Genomic DNA, 14,940 nt, shown 5'->3' with positions numbered 1-14,940 from the left:
AAACAGCTCATACTCACTGATCATCAGCCGGCTGCAGCGATCTGCTCTCCTCTCCTCAGCGATGACTTCCATGTGAGGAGAGGAGGAGCCGATTGCCTAGCAGCCGGCTGTTTGTTTACATCACATGACGGCCGTGATTGGTGATGGCCATCATGTGATCAGGAGGGCCAATCAAAGAGCCCTCCTGCAGATCCGAGATGCGCCGTGTCCGGTTGACACAGGCGCATCGGGATCGCGCCGCTGCGCGGGCACGCGATCCCCCTACTTCTGATGGACGTTCAGGAACGTCTACTCAGAAGTAGAGAGCTCCCACCCCGGCTGTATATGTACATTGGCCGGGTGGGAAGTAGTTAACCCAGGTTTGTTTTTGTTTTTTTATTGCTATCACAAGAAATGTAAAGATCCTTTGCGATAACAATACAGAATGACAGGTCCTCTTTATGGAGAGAAGTGGGTTCTATAAGACCCCACATCTCTCCTCTACCCTTAAAAGCAAAAGATCAAAAAAATGTAATATTTTTATCATCTTTTGCTTCACCCACCTTTAGCCCCTGAAGGTCTTGCCCCCTTTCATAACCATTTTTAGGGGGTGCTTTCTATCTGTGTGGGGGATAGAGCGACTGGGAGAACACACAGATCCATGTTCCTGCTTAGCCGGTACAGAAGATCTCCATCTTCTTCCCTGTCAGAACGGAGAGCTGCCTTGTCTACATAAGCACATCGCCATTCTGCCTCTCTGGGCAACGTTTGGCACGTCCGCCGGACCCGCTAATTGGCTCCCCCATCTTGCTTATTTATTGCAGCAAATGACATACAGGTACGTTGTTTCACGCGATAGAGCTGCCCTGCCGCAGTATATCTGCAGTAGGCTGTCTTTAACTGGTTAAATATATATTTTAAATGGCATTGTTTACATGAAGCCAATACCAGAAGTGATGTCATGGCATCACTCTGATCCTCCTAGGCCAACGCTGGATGGTTCCCAGAGGTACTGATCAACCAGGTAAGCTCAGAATCTACCGGAAGGGGGGCCTTCCCGCCACTTCTAAAAGTGATCCAGTGGCTGGGAACACTTTTAGCAGAAAGTCCGGCGCCTGAGGGAAAAATAAATACCGGGGTATGGTATCTGGCTGCAGCCATAACCCTGGTATTAAAAGTAATGACGTATATTCCCAGTTAGATGGTCGGCAAGTGGTCAGAAATATTTAAATGTAATATTTCATTCTCATCTGACAAAAAGAGATACAATTTTCTGCTCATTACTAACTCACCTGGATCTGCGCCCTGTTGCCTGCTGTTATGTTGGATATCGTCCAGCAAGCCTCCTTCTTTATGGACTCTTTGGGGCTGCTGAGAAGGTGCAGCAAACTCTGCAGCGCTGAGCAGTTCAGGATCACCTGAGAACCAGACAGAGAAAACAAGAGATGTATTAAGCATTAGTCATTCACAATCATTGTGTGTTAAATGATCGGTCCACTCCAAAGTGATAATTCAATGTTTTGTAGATGCTGGAGGGGCAGAATTTTGAATGGTCTTCTGTACTAAAGCCTGAAAATCACAGACTATGATGCTAGATGATATGCTCGACAATGACCACAAGAGGGCAGACAATGGCTACCGATTCCAGCTTTTTTGATATTTCCCAGGCACTGCAGGCAGCTGAATGGGCCACTTACCTTCACAGGCTGCTAGTTGCACGTTCAGGGGGTCTGAGACAGGTATACATGCCTCACCCAGTCTAGTTTCTCCCCTAATCTTTTTATATTTGTCGTACGTTGGATTGCCTTTGTCCAGGCTGCCTTATGGCAGTGTGCCTCGTACTATCCAGTCATAGTTATCGGAACGAGCGTCTGATTGCGAGGGCGCTCTATGTCCACTGAGATGATAAAAGGGCATATGCGAATGTCAAACTGCACATGGGACAATATGAGCCCACAATCTCCACCTAGAGATGGAGAGTTGGGTCAGAGTGCTCTTTCCATTGTCAGAACTCTTCTGCATTTTTCTTTATGCTTTTTTTTTTAAATTAGGGAGCAGGGACTAGAGCCCTGGTGCATAATCTGCAGCCCAAGGGATACTTTCAGCCCCCTGCAGACAGCAGCAGGGTAAGCATTCACTTGTAAAGAGGCAGCAGTCTCTAGCGATTTCACGTAGCATGTCCTAGTCTCTGACTATCTCATGTAGCGGGTCTTCAGTCGCCAACCATGTTGAACATTGGAAATCTTTGACCAACTCCAATGGTATATCTGAAGTCGAGGCAGGGGCGGATCAAGGCGGGGCAATTGCCCCCTACAAGAATGTGGGTGAGTGAGTGGGCTGGCGGCTCTGCGGGTCCGCGAGGGAGAGAGCGGGCGGGCCGGATGGCTCGGTCGGTGAGCGGGCTGCTGACCAATCAGGGAGCCGGCGGGGGCAGCAGAGGGATGACATCATCCCTAACCGCCTGCCCTGCATCCCTGCAGTTCCACCCTCACTGTGCAGATTACATCATCTCTCTGCTGCCTGACTCTGGGACCACTTTAGCAGGAAAGTGACACAGCAAGTGACAATCCGCAACACGTGGCAGGTGACGTGGCAGGTGACAATCCGTATCTGAGCACAGGCAACGTGGCAAGTGACACGCTCAGGGCTCCCACTGATTCTTCATTATGGTTAGTTGAACAATTTAATTGTATAGAACAATGTAATAATAGAAATAATGCGCTTCAATCACCCTGACACCATAACAACCATGGTGCCGTGATGATCGAAGCGCCAACACCAGTCATTTGCCCGAGAAATTGCCCCCAAAAAAAGTATTTTCTAGCAGTGCCCCTCCCGAGACTAGACTCTGGATCCGCCCCTGAGTCAAGGACCATCTTTTGTCATATACTGAGTGTTATATGTGGCCCTTTGGAGCTGTCAGGAGCCCCAGTTGAGGCCCCCTATACCATCACCTTCAGGACTTCGCAAGAGACTCTCCCATCCTCTGGAACTCCTTACCCCACTCTGTCCAGTTATCTCTTCGGCCAGTGAAGCATATATAGAAGGGTTGCACCGATACCAGTTTTCTATCGGCAAGTACCGATACTTTGTCAAGTGCTTGCCAATACCGAGTACCAATACTTTGCCGTTCGATTTGCGTCAATACAAAAAAAAAATTTAAATCATTGCAAACCGCACTGCAAAAGGATTGCATGCGATCTGAACAAGTGATTCCTGTTCGAATTGCATGCAATTTCCCCCACTGCTCCTGTGTGTGTCTGTCTAGAGAGGGATTAAAGCGCAATCTAATGGGCAGTTTAAAAAAATATGTTAGAACTCACAGTACATATCTGATCACTTGCAAAATAATCTACATAGGTGTCCTGGTCCGCCGATGGTAGAAAATCGAGGTGGACCGCCTCTACATCTTCTCCAGCCCTGTGAGCACCTCCAGCGGCCCTGATTTGCTACCATCGGCGGACCGGGACACCTATGCAGATTATTTTGCATGTGGCCAGATATGTACTGTGAGTTCTAACATTTTTTAAACTGCCCACTAGATGGCTCTTTAATCCCTTTCTATACACACACTGGAGCAGTGGGGGGAAATTGGCTGCGATTTGGACTGGAATCGAACTGCATTCCTGTTGAAATCTCATGCAATTCTTTGCAGTGTGGTTTGCGCTTATTCATTTTGTACTGATGCAAATCGCACCGCAAAGAATTTATTTCAGTATTGGGAGCATTTGAGTGGATACACGCTTAAATGCTTGGTATCGGTGCACCCCTAATATATAGTCAATTGTGCTTCTTCCATAAAAGGGGAAACAACCGGCTATCAGTCAGTTATTTTTTAACATCTGAAAAATCAGTTTTTTTTTTTTCAACAGCTAGAAGTAACTGAACTGCCGGCGGGAGGCATGCGATGCGGGAAAAATGCAGCGGATTCGCGGCGTTCCCGCATCGCTCCAGTGTGAACCCAGCCTAAATCACAAAGACTGGGGGAGGGGAGGGGGGGAGGGGAGGGGGCTGACCAAGTCTGAGTGCTGTACAAAGAAAATCTATTCCTTACCTGTGTCTGTACATCATCTCCGGTCACAATGTTCCCAACTGCTCTCAGAGCCGGTGACACCACTTTGTAATCGCTGTGCCTGAAAACACATCAAATGTTAAAGTGTTTCTCTAGCCAAAAAAAAATAAAAAAAAATGAATATGTACAATGTATAAATTAACGCTTAAACTCTGATATTATGTTTTACTTCTTCTCATATCCCTTAATAATTACTTGTTCAGCCTGACAGTTTGCAGTTGTACGTTATCATTTTTCTTAGTAGAGAACCATCAACGCTTTGCAGAAACAACAGAAATCACCTCTGTGTGGTCAGCCTTGTGCTGGGCCAAGTAAGGGCAAGCCCCTGCAGCTCCTCCCATCCAGCGCTCAGGAGCGAGCTGCGGGTCTAATGCAATGGTCTCTAGACTTTCTGAATAAAGTGCCAATTTACTGCCCTTGAGACTTTAGCGGGGCCCGACTGTGGCCAGTGGGAGTGGATAATGCCTCAGGCTCGGTGGTCAGTGGGAATAAAAATAAATAAATAAATATTATATAATATATATATATATATATATATATATATATATATATATATATATATATATATATATATATATATATATATATATATATATATACACACACACATACATATATACATACACCACCCCTGTGGTTGGGAGGGAGGAATAGCGCCCCATTATTGGTATCAGTGGGAGGAATTATTATTATTAACGATTTATATAGCGCCAACAGTTTATGCAGCACTTTACAATGTATAGGGGGGACAACACAATTACAATACAATACAAAAGGTACAGGAGGACCCGGCTCATAGAGCTTACATTCTAAAGGGAGGGGGTGGTGGTACAAAAGATAATAGCACCCCATCATTATAGCGCCCCATCATTGGTATCAGTGGGAGGAATAGTTCCCCCTCATTGGTATCAGTGGGAGGAATAGTGCCCCATTCATTGGCATCAGTGGGAGGAATAGTGCCCCATCATTGGTATGAGTGGGAAGAATAGCGCCCCATCATTGGTATCAGTGGGAGGAATAGCGCCCCATCACTGGTATCAGTAGGAGGAATAGTGCCCCACCACTGGTATCAGTGGGAGGAATAGTGCCCCACCACTGGTATCAGTGGGAGGAATAGTGCGCCACCACTGGTATCAGTGGGAGGAATAGTGCCCCATCACTGGTATCAGTGGGAGGAATAGTGTCCCATCATTGGTGTCAGTGGGAGGAATAGTACCCCATCATTAGTATCAGTGGGAGGAATGGTGCCCCATCATTAATATCAGTGGGAGGAATGGTGTCCCATCATTAGTATCAGTGGGAGGAATAGTGTCCCATTCATTGGTATCAATGGGAGGAATAGTGCCCCATCATTGGTATCAGTGGGAGGAATAGTGTCTCATCATTGGTGTGAGTGGGAGGAATAGTGCCCCATCATTGGTATCAGTTGGAGGAATAGCGCCCCATCATTGGTATCAGTGGGAGGAATAGTGCCCCATCATTGGTATCAGTGGGAGGAATAGTGCCCCATCACTGGTATCAGTGGGAGGAATAGCGCCCCATCATTGGTATCAGTGGGAGGAATAGTGCCCCATCATTAGTATCGGTGGGAGGAAAAGTTTCCCTATTGTTGATGTCAATGGTCAATAGTGTCCCATCTTTGGTGTTATTGGGAGGAATAGTGCCCCATATCAGTGGGAAGAATGGTGTCCCAAGGGCCGGATAAAGGCAAGCAAATAGCCATATCTGGCCCTCGAGCCACAGTTTGGATACCACTGCATTGCTGTTATTTTTGAATGTCCACCAATGTGTATTGTCAGTCAGCACATATTCTGCGCTATTACCGATTTATATAAATTGCCATCTGACCCCTCCTATCAGGTCCGGGTTGCAGGCGGTCAGAGACGCAGACTCACCTACTGATAAGCTTCTTTTACATGCTCCTTTGTATGATTATAACTGATACAGATATTTTAATAAAATTTTAAATTGGTAATGCACAAGGTCGGTGCGCCCTCCTTTCCTCTTTTTATGTTCCACTGATGATCAGTGCCCTAATTATCTGTGCAGGTCTCCCCTGTGAGGAAGTGGCGCTGATCTCTTCTCTTCACACTCTGTCACTGAGGAGAGGAAAGCCGATAACCGGCATTTCCTTGTTTACATGGGATTAGCTATGATTGGACACAGCTAATCACATGGGTAAAGAGCCACATCATTTGCTCTTTACCGAGATCAGGGATGCGCTGTGTCCACCGCGCTGCACACCTGAGAGTGGGACGATGTCATCCCAGAACCCAACAGCACCCCGCCCCCGCCATCATTTGTCTATACCGCGGGCGGGTGGTGGTGGTTAATGCCATTTCTAAAAAATAATTTTTATATCAACAGCTCGCTGATCACACCAAAGTTCTGCGAGCTGTAGATCAGGGGTCTCAAACTGGCGGCCCTCCAGCTGTTGCGAAAACTACAAGTTCCATGAGGCATTGCAAGGCTGACAGTTACAAGAATGACTCCCACAGGCAGAGGCATGATGGGACTTGTAGTTTTGCAACAGCTGGAGGGCCGCCACTTTGAGACCCCCTGCTGTAGATCTAAAAATGATTTCAGGGTTTTCCCCGAGATCTAAGACTTTTTGCCAAGGGTTCCTCCAAGCGAAAAAGGTTGAGGAACCCTGTGCTAGTGGCTCATAATTGTACCATGAGTGAGTAGGAACCCTAAGAACGTAGAAGGGTGTATTGCATTGCACCATGAAGATCATGTCTTCTTACATTAAAAGCTCCACCAGCCTCCGGCACACTCCAGCATCGATAACGGCTTGGATCTTCTCGTTGGGTCCATCAGACAGGTAGGACAGGGCCCAGCAGGCATCAGCCAGGACATCTGTGTCACTAACGAACAGCAGCCAGGACAAGACGTTCAGACATGGAGATACCTGTAGGATACAGCAACAGTATTCAGACTACGGAGGACAATTATCGGGGCCAGTACTGTATGGCCAACTATAGTCCCAGAACCATGAGGAGATCCACCTTGATGTGCTCAAAACTATATAAGAATTGTCACAGACTGGGAGGATGCAGAAGATACCCCTAAATACAAGGATAAAGCAGATGATGACTACGGCAACACATAGCGCCTCTCTTCCTGCAGTGAAATCATAATTAACGGCTCTACAATAATACTAGAAGAATGATCTCTGAGTCATTTGTGGGAGGTTGTACTATGTATTATTTTTTTTTTGTGTAGTTCAAAGTAATGCAAGATGTACTATATATCCAAAGGTTTGTGGACACGTGATCAGCACATCTATATGAAGTCGTTGAGCATCCAACTCCAAAACTAGGGGGATGAATATGGAGTTGGCTCTTTTTGGAGCTATAACATCCTCCACTGATTTAGGAAGGTTTTCCACAAGATTTTGGAGGGTTGCAGGATGCTGAAAAATGTCCTGCAAGCCGCATCTTTGGAGCGCTGTAGGAGCAGTGTATTTACCGCTCCTAAAGCGCCCCTTCCCATTGAAAACAATGGGGCATCGCTCCAAACCCACCTGCAAAGTGCCGCGGCTTTGCAGGCGGTTTTAACCCTATTTCGGCCGCTAGCGGGGGTTAAAACTGCCCCGCCAGCGGACGAAAAGTGCAGCTAAAACGACAGTAAAGCACCGCTAAATATAGCGCCGCTTTACCTTCAGTGCGCCCAGCGGCTCAGTGTGAAACTAGCCTTAGTGTTCCAAATCATCCCAAAAGGTGTTCAGTAGGATTGAGGTCAGGGTTCTTGTACAGGACACTGAAGACCTTTCCCACCAAACTGGCCAAACAATGTCTTTATGGAGATGGATTTGTACACAGGGGGCACAGTCATGCTGGAACAGAAAAAAGGGTCTTTCCCAAACTGTTGCCGAAACATTGGAGGAGCCAAATAGTCTAAACCCGTGTTTTTTAACCTAGGTGCTGCGGCAAAAGAGTCCTCAGGGGTGCTGCAGCCAAAAGGACAAAAAAAAAAGTGTCCGAACCCTATATCTGAGCGATCCTATGTTAACTCCTGTATACAGAGAGGAGGGAGAGAGCACAGCCCACTTCTCCCTGCTGCTATCTCTACTAAAGTAGGCAACCCAGAAAGGTGCATGGCGCCCCCCCAACTGTGTCCTACCAAACAAGGACATCGTCAGTTACTAAGTACATGTTGCGTCGCCCGCACAGCTTTCTAGGTTGCCACCTTTAGTGCAGATAAGCAGCAGGGAGGAGGCGAGGGCTGTGCTCTCTCCCTTCGTGTATACAGAAGTTAACACAGGATCACACTCTGATCTGAATGTACAAGGGTTGATTACCGCCCCTCATCTTCTCCCAGAACTGCTCCCATCCCTGCAGTAGAAATTGTTTGTATGTGTGTGTGTGTGTGTGTGTGGTAATAAAACCTTGTACAGTCAAACAAGAGCAATCTTTTGTCATTTCCTGTATACAAACCAAGGGAAAAAAAAAACACCACCCACACCTCCTCTTCCCGACTTTCTCCTCATGTCTGCTGTCACTGAAGGGATGGGATTGGCAGATTTTGTGCTAGGAAGGATTGGGAGGGGGGTTTGTGCTAGGAGAGGGGATTTGGGAAGGTGCTAGGAGGGGGGGGGGGGACGGGGGGGGGGTTTGTGCAGGCGCTAGGAGGGGGGGGGGGTTGTGCAGGCGCTAGGAGGGGGGGAATTGGGAGGGTGCTAGGAGGAGGGAGGGATTTGTGCAGGTGTTAGGAGGGGGGGGGATTTGGGAAGGTGCTAGGAGGGGGGGGATTTGTGCTAGGAGGGAGGATTGGAGCAGGTGCTAAGAGGAGGGGTATTTGAAAAGGTGCTAAAAGAAGGGGGGATTTGTGAATGTGCTGGGGGGGGGGGGGGTTCTGAAGATGCTAAGAGGGGGGCTTGAGCTAGGAGTGGGGATTGAAGAAGGAGCTAGGACGGGGGGTTTGTGCAAGTGCTTTAGGGGATTTGTGCAAGTGCTGGGGGGGCGATTTGTGCAGGTGCTAGGTTATGTTGCAATACTTGATTCTGGAATTTTGATTAAAAAAAAATTTTTTGTACAGATTGCGGACCTTTGCAAAATCTGGAGGCGGATTCTTCCCCCGGCACAGGTTAGACAAAGCCCAGACTGCGTTCCTGGTCATAGTGAGACGGTTCTGTTTAGAAAGCAACCTGCAAAAGAGATTTGAGAAGGGTTACAATGTGGGTATATAAAACATAAATCACCAATGAAATGTTCTACTGTCTAATTCTATAGCGAACGTCCACAATGACACCTTCCTATAATTGCACTGACACATAAATGTGGGACAAATTCAAAAGTGTAAATGTAATGACTCTACGAGGATATAATATACTAGTACATTTACACAGCAAGCACTTACTGTGAATAAATAACCCTTCTAAGCTTTGCAAATTGACTTTTAAATGCAGGATTTTTCATATGTTATAAAGTATTCTAGTCCTTATTATAAAGTCAATGAATTAGGGGGGGGGGGGGGGGGGGAATAAAATAAAATAAAAAATAATGTACAATGGACAATGTACTCACTGGAGGAGAGGCGGCAAGATGTTGCAGTCTAGAACGTAGTCTCTGCACACTGTACTGTCTCCTGCTATGTTTCCCAGAGCCCACACCGCCTGTGGGAGACAATACACAGATACAATTAGGTTTACCATCGTGAAAGCCGTGAAAGCATCTGCAGGACTAGGAATTCTTAGCGGTTTTAACCTGTTGTTTACAGTGCCCAAGAGCTCAAGCTGAAACTTACATGAGAAAGAGAGAGAGAGAAAAAAAATAGGGAGAGATAGAGCAAGAGAGAGAGAAAAAAATAGGGAGAGATAGAGCAAGAGAGAGACAAAATGAGAAAATCGAGGGAACGGCAGAGAGAAGTCATAAAGCAAACAGCTCTTATTGTGCTCTGTTTTCAGGAAACCAGTACTGCTCAGTCAGTCCCGTGTCCTCAATGCCACGAATACGTAAGGCTAGGTACATACGTAAAGTTTTTTTTACGTTCACCCCAGCGGGCTGAGAGGTCGTCACACCAACTAGGTAATGTTGGTGTGGGGATCTCCCCCACTGTGCCTTTTTGTTCTGACATGGGGGACACCCTGTACAACCACTTTTATATTAAGACTTACCTGTAGGTGCTTGAAATATCTCCTAAACCTCCACAGTTTAGGAGATATTTACAAAAAAGCTGAGTGCCGATGACTACGGCGCATGCGCACTTTAGAAAGAGCACATCGTACCATTTCTAATAGGGGTCATGTCGCATGCGCGAGAGCCGGAGTTCACTGCCCCGGAAGGAAGAGGGGTTGAAGATGGACGCTCGCAGCTAGTGGGGACAGCGGTGACATCACAGGCTTCGGTTTCAGGTAAGTGACACATAATAGGCTACTATGGGATGCATAGTAGCCCATTATGATTTACCTTTGCAGGGAAATAAAGAGGAAGTAAAACCCATCAGGGTTTACTTCCCCTTTAATATCCGAGTACACCCCAAAGTCCTTTCCTGGAGGGCCCACGAGAATAGCAGCTGGGGTCTGATGTCAGCTTGGCAGATGAGTTCCTGGTCTGTGAATTAGATTTAATATGGTCACCTCTGAGTGGCGGTTCACACAGGGGCTGCTTCAAAGTCGCCCGACTCTGAAGCTGCCCCGTACGGTGCGACTTCAGTGCGTCTTGCAAAACAACTTCTGTATATCAAGTCAATCCAAGCCGCTCCGAAGTCACCCCAAAGTAGTACAGGAACCTTTTTCTAAGTCGGGGCGACTTGAGTCGCTTCTATTAGAGAGGTTCCATTGCAATGCATGGAATGAGACTTGTTGGGTGACTAAGTCAGGTCGTCCCTGTGTGAACCGGCACTGATACTGCCGATGGACATAAAAAAAAATACATATAATTAGTGCTCATTAGACTGTAAATAAACACCGATTCATTGTACCAATGTGTAGCAGTCAGCGCAAATACAGTCTTGGACCCCTGTGACCTGTATTCAGCCGACACCACGCTAAAGTCCACTGTTGGCTGACATCAATCAGCTGGTCCAGGCTCTGCAGGGATCCCAATTTTAATGTTGGGATCCCCCCCAGATGCCTGACTGGCAGCTGGCGCACCCTCTCAGCAAGCAGCTGAGAGCCTGAGCCAGCCTCTGCCAATAACGCCACAGCGTTGGGGATTGGGGGGGGGGGGGGGAGTAGATGCAGCACTGGATCAATGCATTCCCCTAGGCCAGTATGTGCGTTTGTTTCTTAAAAGGAGAAGTCCAGCCTGAGCTCATTTGGCTGGGCTTCTCCTATGGGGCAGAGGAGTGCAATTAGTTTTGCACGCCTGTGACCCGTTTTTTAGCATTGAGCCGTCTGAAGTCCGCTCTCTACTGACATCACACGAATCAGTCCAGGCACTGCGTCATCCCGACAATAAAGTCTAGATCCACCAGGTGTCTGGACTGGTCGCTGAGAGCAGTAGAGAGATGCTGATTGACAGTCGGCAGCTCTCTGATCGGGGAGCTGTGAGAACCGAGCCACCGGCAGCGTTTGATTACTCGGTTCTCAGGGTAGAGGCGCCGGGGGACAGATGCAGCATTGAACTGATGCAGCATCCACCTAGGTAAGTATAATGGAGGAAAAAAAAAAACCATACTTCTCTTTTAAAATCCTAAACTTCTAAGAAACCCTAAAACTAGGAAAAAATTTTCGTTTTTCCTCTTACACAGTTTGGCCAGTGGGGGCGGAAAAAATAAGGAGTAGAGTGGCCATGTTAGTACACACTGGTGGGTTGTGGCGAGGCAAAATTTATACAACAGGTCATGTTTGTCAGGCGATACCACCACCAAGCATGACCTATTCTGTATTTTGAAAGAAAATCCTCCTTTCGCTTAAAAAATAAACAAATAAAATAAAATTCAGGAGACAGCAACATTCTAAATGCCTGACAGCTGCCGCCTTCCAAAAAGTGATCTACCGCAGATCGCTCTTCAGAGGCGTGGTAGAGCATGCCTGAAAGCTTTTCCCGTTTATATCTCCTTATTTATTCCATGTGTTACACCGCAACAAAAAAGCAACAGCGAATGGACAAGGCTTTCTCACATAGATATTGTATCATCTCCAGATTTAGTGAAAACCAAGATACGCCTCCTAGGGGCAAACCATTAGGCTACAGCGGTGGAGTCAAAAAGATGATCACGGAATAAGGAAGTTGATAATAAGTGAGAACGTTGTTGGGGAATGGAGTGCTGCCAGGTGTGGTACAGCTGCAGATAATAGGACAGAGAAGTGTTGCTGTGAAATGGGGATGGTGTTGGGGTGCTGCCAGGTGTGGCGCGGCGTTACGCGGCACAGCGGCGGTGGTGGTGCATTACCTGCTCCTGTACATCCTCAAACTCTGAGCTGAGCAGTTCGATGAAGATGGGGACGGCCCCGGCCTGGATCACTATTCGGGTCTGCAGGGAGTTCCCTGAGGCGATGTTCGTTAGTACCCATGCCGCTTCAAACTGAGGGAAACAAAGCGAGTTCAGTTATTACAAGTCAGCCACATAAATAACGACTTCGCCGCAGCTGAAAAACAATGCGACTTAACTCATAGAACTGAATAAAAATCTCAAAACCAGAGACCACCTATTCAATCGATTAGGTAAGCGCTTGATAGGTTTTGGCTGTGATGAGAATGTTGTTAATGACTTCTGATCAATTAAACAATTTGCGTGAACCAATCATAATACATGTTGATCAATTTTGATTTAACCCCTTCCCACCAGCCATATGCATACATGTGACAGCACAGGGCGAGACTTATTCCACCCTGCCACATATAAAAGAGTACCTGTTCTGTGGATGGAGCGCGCTCAATTGTGTGCCCCCAGCACTACGACCCCGCTATCTCCATCAGCTCTCACTGGTAGAATCGTCTCCCAATCATGTGATTGCTGCGACAGCCAATCACAGTGATCACATGATCAGTAATGGCCTCCAGAGAGAAAAGTGGAACTAAACCTTCTCATCCTTTACAGCCGAGGAGGCAGCCATCCTTAGCCTCCGTTTGAGCCTGCAGTTGCCATGGTGTTGCACATGTGATCAGCTTTGACACCGGCCATTTGATGGCTTGACAGACTGAAAGCTGACAAAAGCACACTAGAAACTTTTGGACTCCCCCCCCCATCCAGGCATGCAAGGTGGACGGAGAAATACCCCCCCGCTGCGCCATTCACTCCCGACAAAGAGAGTCCTCCGATGTCAAAACACATTGATCAGCGTCTGCAGCCGCTGACTGACAAACGTTTTCCTAGACTCCTTTGGGCAGAAGTCGATCGTTCCATTGACTCCCATCGAGCGGGAACAGCCATAGATGGATTGACATTCAGCCAGTCTTCTTCTGAACCGGCCAAATTTTGATCCATCTATGGCATGGGTCTTCAAACTACGGCCCTCCAGTTGTTCAGGAACTACAATTCCCATCATGCCCAGTCATATCTGTGAATGTCAGAGTTTTACAATGCCTCATGGGATGTGTAGTTTCGCAACAGCTGGAGGTCCGTAGTTTGAGGATCCCTGATCTATGGGCAGCTTTAAAGTGGTTCTAAAATCTTAGACCACTTTCACACCGAGGCGCTTTTCAGGCGCTTTCATGCTCACGAAAACTTATTTCCATTAAAATCACTGAACGCTTTCCACACTGGGGCAGTTCACTGGCAGGGCTGTGAAAAACTCCCCTCTCCATTGAAATGAATGGAAAGCGCTTCAAAAGCGCCTGAAAAGCTCTTCAAAAGCGCTCAGTGTTTTTACTGGCAGTTTAGAAGCGCCTCAGTGTGAAAGTGGCCTGGTTTTTCGGTTTTTAATGCATTCTATGTAATAAAGTGAAAAACATTCTGTGCCGCAAATTCCCCTCACTTCCTGCTTCCCTTATAGTATGGATGATGGCGCCTGCGCCTGGAGCCGAGGAACAGATCGGCTTGGGGTGCCGACATCGAGGGATGCCTGGACAGGTGAGTGTCCTTATATTATATGTCAGCAGCTACAGTATTTGTAGCTGCTGATTTATTTTTTGTACAGAACTCCACTAAGTTTCCCTTCAGGATAACTGCTCTCCCCCCCCCCCCCCCACCATGCTGGGAAAACATTAAAGCGGTGTTCAAGCCCGTGGGGGGGGGGGGGGGGGGGGGAGGGGGAGAGATAAAAAGTCAGCAGCTACAAATACTGTAGCTGCTGACTTTATATATAAGGAAACTTACCTGTCCAGGAAGCCTGTGATGGTGGGCACACCAGCCAATTTTCACACCGGCTCCTGGGTGCTGCCGCCGCCGCCATTCGTGGCATGGGAAAACGGCTTCACTGGTCAGTTCCCTACTGTGCAGATGCGAAGCACGCTTTCTAATCAGGCCGGCAGCGGAGGAAGGAGGCCGAACTTCCAAGTGATAGCGCCTCGGCACAGTATACCGGAAGTGGGGGAGGGTACCCATCGAAAAGTACCCCCCCACCCCCCGAAAGGTGCCAAATGTGGCACCGGAGGGGGAGGGGATCAGCGCAGCTTCCACTTTTGGGTGGAACTCCACTTTAAAGCAGAGACAACCCCTGCTATCCTTTTCAGCTAAGAAAGCTGCCATCTTGGCCACTGATCTGCAACTGACACGGTGCTGCACATGTGATCAGTTGTGACTCTCGCCATTTGATGGTTTGACAGGTTTTAAGCACCAGCAAATGTGACAGTTACATTCCCGGCATGCCAGGAATGTAACTGTTTTTTTTTTTTTAAACTGTTTAACTGATGGGTTTAGCTCCACTTTAATCTACTTTCCCCTCTTCAACAGTGAGCAGCCAACACTGTGCATGGTTGCTACCTGTCAGACTGACCTTTCACTGACCCCATTTATGATGTGGAACCAATCAGAGATGTTACAGATCATGTGATCGCCAT

General features: G+C 47.5%; 1 protein-coding gene across 1 annotated transcript in view; it reads right to left on the bottom strand.

Moving 5' to 3' along the window:
- Positions 1-14,940, bottom strand: part of KPNA1 (karyopherin subunit alpha 1) — a 107,337-nt gene that overhangs the window by 5,520 nt on the left and 86,877 nt on the right. Inside the window, exons 6-11 of the mRNA XM_077479377.1 lie at positions 12,392-12,523; positions 9,580-9,668; positions 9,101-9,200; positions 6,799-6,962; positions 4,034-4,112; positions 1,272-1,397 (exon numbers count right to left, since the gene is read on the bottom strand). Of these exons, the coding sequence (XP_077335503.1) occupies positions 1,272-1,397; positions 4,034-4,112; positions 6,799-6,962; positions 9,101-9,200; positions 9,580-9,668; positions 12,392-12,523 (690 nt within the window). The remainder of the gene's footprint in view (positions 1-1,271; positions 1,398-4,033; positions 4,113-6,798; positions 6,963-9,100; positions 9,201-9,579; positions 9,669-12,391; positions 12,524-14,940) is intronic.

This window comes from Lithobates pipiens, unplaced genomic scaffold (genome assembly GCF_037356315.1).
Source record: "Lithobates pipiens isolate NorthernLeopardFrog02 unplaced genomic scaffold, aLitPip1_a1.2 Scaffold_16, whole genome shotgun sequence".
NCBI classification, from domain to species: domain Eukaryota; kingdom Metazoa; phylum Chordata; class Amphibia; order Anura; family Ranidae; genus Lithobates; species Lithobates pipiens.
The sequence above is the reverse complement of the archived record's forward strand: the minus strand, read 5'-3'. Positions and strand labels throughout refer to the sequence as shown.